General features: G+C 35.9%; 1 protein-coding gene across 6 annotated transcripts in view; it reads right to left on the reverse strand.

The window, feature by feature from the left end:
* LAMA2 (laminin subunit alpha 2) overlaps window positions 1-12,224 on the reverse strand; it is a 1,406,020-nt gene that overhangs the window by 378,745 nt on the left and 1,015,051 nt on the right. For all 6 annotated transcript variants that reach the window (XM_053710700.1, XM_053710701.1, XM_053710696.1 and 3 more), the window contains one exon: window positions 2,452-2,563. In XM_053710700.1, the coding sequence (XP_053566675.1) occupies window positions 2,452-2,563 (112 nt within the window). The remainder of the gene's footprint in view (window positions 1-2,451; window positions 2,564-12,224) is intronic.

Here is a 12,224-nt window from a genome sequence, read left to right on the forward strand (position 1 = left end):
TGGATACTGTGGGAGACATATCTAACCGCACAGCTCGTTTCATGAAAAAATGGGCAGTTTACATTCAAACTTTGGGACCCCTCCAGCAGGTAAAAATTTTATATCCCATACGAAACTCAGAATACATACTGGAAGCTAAGCTTAGAGGAGACTGGAATTTGAAAGAGTGGAGGCCCCTTAGAGAGGAGGAGAGGTAGGCAAGCGACAGTATCTGACACCCCGGGGGAAGGGAAGCCGGCCGGCTAAACTAAAATAAATCACTTGGAAAGAAAACGTGAGAAGTACGCATTGTTAACAATTGATTTGTAGACTACATGTTTTTTTCTTTTCCTCCTTTTATTGTATTATGAATAATTATGCATGTCACAATCTGTTTATAGTGTTATGAATAATTCTGCATGTCATAATTTGTTTATCTCACCAGCCCCAGCATGTTGGGGAGAATGCTGTTGCGTTCTTTTCATGGAATAAATAAAGAATTAAAAAAAAAAAAATATAGCACAAATGAAAAGCAAGATTTCTCTTTATATCAGTAGAATTATATGAACACATTCATAAAAAGTTCTATATTGATTTAAAAATAATTGAAAAATGTAATCCACCCTGCAGTATTTTAAAAATAAAACAAATTCATGATCACAATGAACTTTTCTGAAATATCCATTATGTGCCCCTCTGGAGAGCGCTGGCCTTGGTGAATGTAGTTTATGGGTTTTGCTGTCTGTATCACTTCCCGTCAACAAAAGATATCTCATATTTTTTTTAATTAATTTTGTTTTTTAGTTACTTTTAGATGAGTTCTGTTTGACACAATATAGGAGTATGAATCTATATTTGTAATCTCACTTTTGATTTATTCTGCATTTCTATTTTGTCATTTTTCTACATTCATAAGCAGTGAAATAAAGCATAAAAACTGCAATTACTTAGTGAGATTTGAGCATAAATTAAAAAGGTATTTTTACTTAAATTATAATTCAATACAAACCAAATGTACCATAGCTGCAACAATATCTAAATAATAAACAGCAGACATGTTCTTATTTGTTTGAGCATGTCATTTTAACTCTAGCAACATCTAAGGGCTCCATGTACGAAGCAGCGAAAGCTGCTCCAGAGCTTTTGCGGGGCATTAGACCGCTGATTCCTACACCCTACGCCTCCTCTTAGGTGGAGAAGCAAAATCACAGAGAGCACGCTCGCTCTCGGTGATTGACAGCCCCTTCAGTCGCGTGATTGGTTGCGCGATTGAAGGGGCGAGCATTACACACTCCGATGAGTGTGTAATGATACATACGGGCAATAGATCCGCTGCCCGTGTGTAGCGAAGGCGGGCGGACAGCTTTACGAGCTAAGAAGCTGTCCGCCCGCCATTTAGTACATGGCGCCCTATGTGCACAACTAGCTGATTGAGACAACTCTCAGTGAAAAAGTTAGTTTATTCAGCACAGAAACAACTATATTTAAAAAACCAAAATACATTAAAGGGACAGTAAAGTAAGAATTAGACATTCATGATTTAGACAGAGCATAGGATTTTAAACAACTTTCCAATTTACTTTTTACTTACTTATTGTATTTGCTTCCTTTTCTTGTTACCCTTTGCTGAACGATTTATCCAGGTAAGCTCAGGAGCAGCAAAAAAACTAGGTTCTAGCTGCTGATTGGTGGCTGCATATATATACTAATTGTCATTGGCTCACCCATGTGTTCAGTTAGAAACCAGTAGTGCATTGCTGATCCTTCAACAAATGATATCAAGAGAATGAAGCATATTTGCTAATAGAAGTAAACTGCAAAGTTGTTTAAAATGGTATGATCTACCTAAATCATGAAATACATTTTTGGGGTTTCATGTCCCTTTAATACATTGTAAAACATTTTTAGATAGATGATGTTTTTTTGCGGGGGTTGTACAGCAATGCTAATTTAAGATGGATAATAATAGGTATTAACTATCAGCTGTGCGTTGGCAGCTAATGAATTGAATGCTTCAAACAGATTTTGAAGAAAAGTGTTATATCAATATGCCTTCATTTTTATTTGTTTACGTGTATCAAAATATAGTTAAAAGGACATGAAACTCAAACTGTTTCTCTCATAATTCAGATAGACCATACAATTTTAGACAGCTTTCCAATTTACTTCTTTGATCTAATTTGCTTCATTCTTCTGGCATCTTTTGCTAAAGAGCATACCTAGGTAGGATCAGGAGCTAGGATCAAGCTGCTGATTGATGGCTGCACATATGCTGCTCCTTCAACAAAGGATACTAAATAGAATGAAGCACAATTGATAATGGGAATGTTGTTTACGAATATATGCTCTATCTGAATCGTGACAGAAAAATTTGGGTTTCATGTCCCTTTAATTAAAGCACTTGTTACAACTCTAACATGTTGTTTACATATCAGTGACCATCAAGCTTTACATACAATGTAATTGGTTTACCTTTTGATGCTTGGAGAGTCCCTTTTACAAAATCTTCCAGTTGTTTTGCCCTCTCATTTGTCCTGTTTGCATCTTTCCCAGTTTGTTCCCCATCTGCAGTCACCTTAGCAGCCTGGTATTTAGTTTAACAGAAACAGAAGACATTTTTGTTTATTGGTTACATAGCTACAAAGGATATACTAAAAGGAAACCGTTTATTCAGACTGAAATAAAAATAACTGTCAAAATCAAGAAATAAGTGATCAGGTGAAAAGAAAACAACTGCAGATTTCATTAGTTACCCATTTACACATTATTTAGAGTTATGTTTGACTTAGAACACAAATAAAATAAAAAGGTGTAAGTAACTTGAAAGATGCATTTTAGTAGTAATCAGATGGAATTAATTTTAATTTCAAGATTGATTGAAAAGTATCTAATTTTATCTTGTCATCTTATTTTGGCAAGTTTACAAAGTGCAGAATAGATATTTTACTAAGGTTCATGACAGAAAAACATCTTATATAAATCTTTAATTTCTGCTGTTTTTTTTTATTTCATTTCAATTGAATAAAGTAGACATGTTTCATACTCTCTTGCACATTATACTATATAACAAAATTGGTTAGCAGTCCGAGCACAGCTTTGTTACAATCTTAAAAGGTGGACACTTAAAGGGATAGAAAGTTAAAAAAAAAAATGTACATGGGTGCATTTCAATTTTAAATACAAGTATTTTTGTAATATATTTTCAATAGCAAAAATTCTTCTAGTAAAAGTCATTACTGTGTTTCTGCAGCATACGCACATATCATGTGAGGGCATGTGCACCAGTATTCAGACACCATGCCTGCTCGGAGAGTCAGCAGTGGCTTGTATGACACAAATGACATCTTCAGAAGAAATACACACCACGATCAGCTCTCTGAGAAGGTGTAGTGTTTGAATACTAGTGCACAAGCCTTTACAGGATATGAAAAACAGTAATAACTTTTAATAGAAGCCTTTTTCCTAATGGAAGTATATTGCAAAAATGCTTTAAATTGAAATGCCCTCATGCACATTGACCTTTCTATCCCTTTAACCCCTTAATGACCGGGGACGTACTAGGTACGTCCCACAAAAATTGTCACTTAGTGACAAGGGACATACCGTGTGCATCTGTAAAATGAGCGCTGGAAGCTCTTACTGTATTTCCACACTGCCTCGATATTGAGACATTGTGCAATACTTGCCGGAGAGTAACCAATGCAGAAAGGGACATTCTGTGGCCCTCTCTGCATCGGGCAGCGGTGGTGCCGTTCGTTGGTAGTGTGATAAGGTTAGGAGGGAGGCGGGTGGGCGGCCCATCACTGGAGGGGGGCGGGAGCGGGTGGGATCGCTATTCTACAGAAAAAAAACTATTGAGAGTGGCAGGGAGGGGGAAGGAGGGAAGGGGAGGAGGGAGGAGGGACAAGGGGGTCCTATGGTGGAGGGGACAATAAGAGGGTAGGAAAAAGAGGATTAAAAATAATAGAAAACTGAGTACTGGCAGACAGTTGCCAGTACCTAAGATGGAGGGAATTGGTTAGAAGGGGAGGATTAGACAGCTTTTTAGGAGGGATCAGGTAGGTGAGAAGGTAAGGGGGTAATCCTACACTAAGGACAATAATAATAATAATAAAAAAGGTGTAAAACTGTATACTGGCAGTCTGTCTGCCAGTACTTAAGATGGGGGTGACCATTGGGGGGAGGGGAGGGAAGGGAACTGTTTGAGAGGGATCAGGTAGGGATCAGTGGGTGGGAAGTGTCAGATTGGACAAGCTACTGATAAACCCCTTCACTGCTGGGAAAAATAAAAGTGTGAGGCGCAGCTGCAATTAGCTACCTTCTAATTACCAAAAAGCAATGACAAAGCCGTATATGTCTGCTATTTCTGAACAAAGGGGATCCCAGAGAAGCATTTACAACCATTTGTGCCATGATTGCACAAGCTGATTGTAATAATTTCAGTGAGAAACCTAAAGTTTGTGAAAAAGTTAACAATTTTTTTATTTGATCGCATTTGGTGGTAAAATGGTGGCATGAAATATACCAAAATGGGCCTAGATCAATACTTTGGGTTGTCTACTAAAAAAAATATATATAGTTTTGATAGGTAAATATAAAAAAGTCTCTATTCTGTTTAAATGTAGTGATGGCAAAAATGCTAAAAATTATCTGGTCTTTTGGAGAAGTTTTAGTCCGAAATGCCCGGTCCTTAAGGGGTTAAAGAATTGTTCTGTGGAATTATATTATGTATTTCCAAACAAAAGAAACAATTTCCACAATAGCTATAAATAGGGATGAAAAGAAAACACAATTTAATGTAATATGTTTAGCAGCAACAATAATTTTAAGGCTCAAATTAAATTCTTAATAAAACAAAAATAACTTGTTAAAAGGTTGCTAGCTGTATTCACAGCAAAGGATAACAAAATGTATAGGTACATAGAAAGATGTAAAGCTTTCATATTGCTATACAGTGTTGGAAACTAATATACTTTAGGACAAATAAGAAGACATCATTTCTAAAGTTTTCCTGAGTGTCTGTGTGTCTTTATGGGTCTTGCTTGCATGGCAGACAAAAAGATCTTCTATGTAAATAATAGGAGATGTCTTGTATCCCCAAGGGTTAGGGAAGGTTGATTAGTGTAAATTGTAAAAACACTACTGAAGTTATTGATTTTGCAATCGACATGGTGTACAGTTAATGAAAGTCTGTTGCCCACTCAGTCAAAATATATCCTAGTTTTAGTTTGTAAGGGAAAAAAAAGAAGGACAAATATTTCCTTAAAGGGATATGAAACCCCAAAAAATATTTTGTGATTCAGACAGAGCATACTATTTTGAAAAGTTTCCAGTTTACTTCTTTTTTTCAAATTTGCCTCATTCCCAAGATATTCTGTGTTAAAGAGATACTTAGGTGGGCATCGTGAGTACTGCATGGCAGAAAATTGTGCTGCATTCTTGTAAACTGCTGCCATATTGTACTCCAAGAATGGGCCAGCTCCTAAGCATACGCCAATGCTTTTCAAAAAAATATACCAAGAGAAAAAAGAAAAATTGATTTTAGAAGTAAATTAGAAAGTTGTTTAAAACTGCATACTCAAACTCATTATCTTAAGCAAAGGTAGATAACAGTTATTCTACTCAGGATGGAAACCACAAGATCTGCTTGTCCTTAGAACATCAGCAGGCTAGTTCTATAGAAAAGCCTCACAATCTTGTTATACTTTCTTGACATTTTCCATTACATGGACATTGCAACATATATATATATATATACACAGTTGTATGCAAAAGTTTAGGCACCCCTGACAATTTCCATGATTTTCATTTATAAATAATTGGATGTTTGGATCAGCAATTTCATTTTGATCTATCAAATAACTGTAGGACACAGTAATATTTCAGTAGTGAAATGAGGTTTATTGGATAAACATAAAATGTGCAATATGCATCAAAACAAAATTAGACAGGTGCATACATTTGGGCACCCTTGTCATTTTGTTGATTTAAATACCTGTAACTACCTAGCACTGATTAATTGGAACACACAATGGGTTTGGTGAGCCCATTAAGCCTTGAACTTCATAGACAGGTGTATCCAATCATGAGAAAAAGTATTTAAAGGGACAGTAAACGTAGCTTTTTTCTTTAAATAATTCTAAATGCCACATGTAAATATTATGATATAGCTGCATTTCACCTGTCCAAACATTGTAGAAAGTTATTAAAATATTTGGTAAACTTACTTCCATATTCTTAACTCTGGCCGCCCAATGCCGGTTATGTAATGTTTTTTTTTTTTTATTATGCTGTCCCTGCCTAACCTATCCCCTATGAATCGATCGCGCAGCTCCTTGAGTGTCAAGGGCATGTGTTCCTTGATTAACAGGCATTGTTTATCATTACGCTCCAGTGCAAGGCATGCGCAGTTTGAGTTCACGGCAAGAATCGCTTGCCTGCAAATAGACTGGAGGATTAATGGGAGTTACTAGGGACGAACTGTGAGCCGAGATAACACTCCCACGGCAGGATCAGCTAGATGGGTGGCGAGATAGGACTTACATAACTATTGTTTTGGGTAATTTTAAAAAGCTATAACTTTGTTTTTACATATTGTATTTAAAAAATATATATATGTTAGTGCTCAGAACATTACAGTCTAACTATATGTGTTGTAACACACCTTCATTTACTGACACTTTAAGGTGGCCAATTGAAAGTTTTTCTATTTGACTCTCCTCTGAAGAGTGGCAACATGGGGGCCTCAAAACAACTCTCAAATGACTTGAAAACAAAGATTTTTAAACATTATGGTTTAGGGGAAGGCTACAAAAAGTGATTGCAGAGATTTAAGCTGTCAGTGTCCACTGAGAGGAACATAGTGAGGAAATGGAAGACCACAGGCACAGTTCTTGTTAAGGCCAGAAGTAGCAGGCCAAGTAATATATCAGAGAGGCAAAGGCAAAGAATGGTGAGAACGGTCAAAAACAGCCCACAGACCACCTCCAAAGACCTACAACATCGCCTTGCTGTGGGAGAGTGATGCGGAAGAAGCCTTTTCTGCACACACGCCACAAACAGAGTCACTTGAGGTATGCAAACGCACATTTGGACAAGCCAGCTTCATTTTGGAAGAAGGTGCTGTGGACTGATGAATCAAAAATTGAGTTATTTAGTAATAACAAGGGGCGTTATGCATGGCGGCAAAAGAACATAGTGTTCCAAAACAAACACTTGCTACTCACAGAGAAATTTGGTGGATGTTCCATCATGCTTTGGGGCTATGTGGCCAGTGTCGTTACTGGGAATCTTGTTAAAGTTGAGGGACACATGGATTCCACTCAATATCAGCAGAAACTTGAGAATAATGTTGAGGAATCAGTCACAAAGTTGAAGTTACGCCGGGGCTAAATATATCAACAAGACAACAACCCAAAACACTGCTCAAAATCTACTCTGGCATTTAAGCAGAGGTACAAGTAGAATGTTCTGGAATGGCCATCCCAGTCCCCAGACCTGAATATCATTGAACATCTGTGGGGTGATTTGAAGCGGGCTGTCTATGCTCGACAACCATGGAACCTAACTGAACTGGAGATGTTTTGCAAGGAGGAATGGTCCAAAAACACCTTCATCCAGAATCCAGACACACATTACTGGCTATAGGAAGCGTCCAGAGGCTATTATTTCTGCTAAAGGAGGCTCTACTAAATATTGATGCAATATTTCTGTTGAGGTGCCCAAATTTATGCACCTTTCTAATTTCTTTTTGATTCATATTGCACATTTTCTATTAATTCAATAAACCTCATTTCACTACTGAAATATTACTGTGTCCTTCAGCTATTTGATAGATCAAAATTAAATCTGCTGATCCAAACACCCAATTATTTATACATGAAAATCATGGAAATTGTCAGGGGTGCCTAAACTTTTTTATATGATTGTATGTATTTATAAAATATATATATATATATATATATATATACAGGGAGTGCAGAATTATTAGGCAAATGAGTATTTTGACCACATCATCCTCTTTATGCATGTTGTCTTACTCCAAGCTATATAGGCTCGAAAGCCTACTAACAATTAAGCATATTAGGTGATGTGCATCTCTGTAATGAGAAGGGGTGTGGTCTAATGACATCAACACCGTATATCAGGTGTGCATAATTATTAGGCAACTTCCTTTCCTTTGGTAAAATGGGTCAAAAGAAGGACTTGACAGGCTCAGAAAAGTCAAAAATAGTGAGATATCTTGCAGAGGGATGCAGCACTCTTAAATTGCAAAGCTTCTGAAGCGTGATCATCGAACAATCAAGCGTTTCATTCAAAATAGTCAACAGGGTCGCAAGAAGCATGTGGAAAAACCAAGGCTCAAAATAACTGCCCATGAACTGAGAAAAGTCAAGCGTGCAGCTGCCAAGATGCCACTTGCTACCAGTTTGGCCATATTTCAGAGCTGCAACATCACTGGAGTGCCCAAAAGCACAAGGTGTGCAATACTCAGAGACATGGCCAAGGTAAGAAAGGCTGAAAGACGACCACCACTGAACAAGACACACAAGCTGAAACGTCAAGACTGGGCCAAGAAATATCTCAAGACTGATTTTTCTAAGGTTTTATGGACTGATGAAATGAGAGTGAGTCTTGATGGGCCAGATGGATGGGCCCGTGGCTGGATTGGTAAAGGGCAGAGAGCTCCAGTCCGACTCAGACGCCAGCAAGGTGGAGGTGGAGTACTGGTTTGGGCTGGTATCATCAAAGATGAGCTTGTGGGGCCTTTTCGGGTTGAGGATGAAGTCAAGCTCAACTCCCAGTCCTACTGCCAGTTTCTGGAAGACACCTTCTTCAAGCAGTGGTACAGGAAGAAGTCTACATCCTTCAAGAAAAACATGATTTTCATGCAGGACAATGCTCCATCACACGCGTCCAAGTACTCCACAGCGTGGCTGGCAAGAAAGGGTATAAAAGAAGAAAATCTAATGACATGGCCTCCTTGTTCACCTGATCTGAGCCCCATTGAGAACCTGTGGTCCATCATCAAATGTGAGATTTACAAGGAGGGAAAACAGTACACCTCTCTGAACAGTGTCTGGGAGGCTGTGGTTGCTGCTGCACGCAATGTTGATGGTGAACAGATCAAAACACTGACAGAATCCATGGATGGCAGGCTTTTGAGTGTCCTTGCAAAGAAAGGTGGCTATATTGGTCACTGATTTGTTTTTGTTTTGTTTTTGAATGTCAGAAATGTATATTTGTGAATGTTGAGATGTTATATTGGTTTCACTGGTAAAAATAAATAATTGAAATGGGTATATATTTGTTTTTTGTTAAGTTGCCTAATAATTATGCACAGTAATAGTCACCTGCACACACAGATATCCCCCTAAAATAGCTATAACTTAAAACAAACTAAAAACTACTTCCAAAACTATTCAGCTTTGATATTAATGAGTTTTTTGGGTTCATTGAGAACATGGTTGTTGTTCAATAATAAAATTAATCCTCAAAAATACAACTTGCCTAATAATTCTGCACTCCCTGTATATATATATATATATATATATATATATATATATATATATATATATATATATATATATATATATATAAAATTATATTATTATATTTTCAAACTAACAAAATTATACAATAGCCGAAACATTTACCCAGCTTTTTAAATATATTTCTGGAAATTGTAATAAAAACATCTTGTAAAAATATTGGGTTAAGGTAGGAATGTTTTGTGTGCCCATTAAAGACAATATATTAGACCAACATGGTTACACTATTCAGCATTCAATTTGATAGGCTTTACATTATCCCAGGCCATTTATTTCTTAACTTTATTGGTAAATTGCATCTTTGTTTAATCAATGCCCAGCAAATTTAATCAATACCTATCTATAAATATACTAATATTTTTTTCTTAAAGGGACATTAAACACCTTGAGATTGTGATATAAAATGTTTAAAGGGGCATGCTATCACCAAAGTATCTATAATTATATAGAGAATGGAATTTTAAACAACTTGCTTTGTTCTCTTGGTATCCTTTGCTTAAAAGTATACCTAGGTAGGCTCAGAAGTAGGAATGCACTACTGATGATTGGTGGCTGCACATGTGTGCCTCTTGTCATTGGTTTACCAGATTTGCTCAGCTAGCTACCATTTGAGCATTGCTTCTCCTTCAACAAAGGGTACCAAAATTATGAAACAAATGTGATAAAAAAGTTAATCAAACAAACAATTAAAATTGTATGCTCTATCTGAATTGTAAAATGAAATAAAAAATCATTTTCATGTCTCTTTAACTACGTGTAGTAAAAACATTTTGCAATATATTTTCATTATTTATTTTGACACATTTTCCTGTAATTTAACCATTTGTGGTCTTTCCATTTCTTGTTAAAAGTGGAAGTGCAGACTGCACACTTATTACAGCTATATTCCACACAGTGATTGGTTGCAACCAATTTATAACCACCCCTGATTGGCCTCTACAGAGCAGTAAACCTAGGTTATGGATAAAATGTTACATTATTTGTTTTCAACAGTTAAACAAGTAACATATTTTATATATATATATATATATATATATATATATATATATATATATATATATATATATATATATATATATATATATATACTGTATATAGATAGATAGATAGATAGATAGATAGATAGATAGATACATACATACATGCATGCATACATACATATTATTATCAGGCTAATCTTTGAATAGCACTACATTTAGCATTTGTTTACTGTTAAATGTCCATTTAAACCAACCTGATTGTTATGAACAAAGACTAATGAAGATATAATTTTACTGTTGGCAATAGCAGTCGCTGTAGTTAAATATTTTGCACCTGTCTATATGCTTGTATATCTATTTAATAACAGATAAAAAAAACTTTGTACAGGAGACAAAATAAAGGTTTCACACATAACCATGGGATTTATTTAAAGGGATATTGTTGTGTTTAAAAAGTGGATATTTAAAGGGTCTGATTACAAGTGGCATGCTAATAGCATAGGCACGAAAACCAATATCGCTGGAATGCGCTACGCTTATCACACAATTTTGATATATTAAGTACATAGTAAAGCATATTCTTTCAATGGATATCGCTACAGAGCTGATTTGCGCTAGTATTACACGTTGAAAGTTATAGTTTACAATTGAGAGAAAGCCAAAACTGCACTCGAATATTTAATGTGACTTAATACCTGAAGTAAACTGTAAGGGTTAAAAAAGTTGCACAAAACACAACATATGCAAAACACATTAAAATAAAGTATTACACACATATATACACTTTTTAATAAGAATATATGATATTATTATTAATAAACATTTTTTAAAAGGGTTAAAAGGGATTTTGAATATTTATATACTGTATGTATAAATATGTGCATGTGTATGTATATGTGTCTATAGATCTGTATACTAGAGATGTGCATTTGTTATATCTCTGTCTGGATATTCATTTAATTTTAACAAAATGAATATCTGAATGAATGCACCAACGAAATTTAAAGAACATAAAAAAATACTGAAGAATCTTTTTCTATCTATCTATCAAATTTTTAGCCCTTCCCAGTTAAATACCTTAAGACACGCAATATAATTTTTATTAATTGTTCATGTGTTTTAATGTGTTTTTAATGGAAATACTTGAAATTTCTATGTTCCCTACTCACATGGAAAAACCTTTCCGTTATGAGGTATGTTATCAGCAGAGGAAAAGTGAGTATGTTCTTTGAATTTCCTCAATTCTCTGTCTGAATTTTGTAATCCCCCTTGATTTTAAGGGACAGTGGACTCACAATCCTCTATATAGACTTTGCTTGGCTCTTTTAGTTTAAAATCAAATCCCCAACTAGATGTTATAAGTTTAGGGTGAGGTCTGACTATAATGTAAGCAGGTGCATAAATGATATCCTTATACTGTCAGTCTTCAGTGGAAATATATTTATTTTATAAAAGTATTGCTATAAAAATGTAAATGAAACGGAGGGCGGAGCCTGCAGGCATCCAAGATGGCTGCAAGTCGTTATAGCTCCTCACGCAGAGATAAGGCTAATCGAGATAAAACAGGTTCTGTTCTAGCAAACTAGCTAATTGACCGTGCACCGGATTGCCAAAGTCCACAGGAACCACCCGGACAAATTTTTATCGAGAACCCCGGTCGCAACTCATGCAAGCCTTGAATCCTAATAGGAAGGCCTTCGCATGCACGCTACAA

The sequence above is a fragment of the Bombina bombina genome, chromosome 4, assembly GCF_027579735.1.
Source record: "Bombina bombina isolate aBomBom1 chromosome 4, aBomBom1.pri, whole genome shotgun sequence".
Taxonomy (NCBI): Eukaryota; Metazoa; Chordata; class Amphibia; order Anura; family Bombinatoridae; genus Bombina; species Bombina bombina.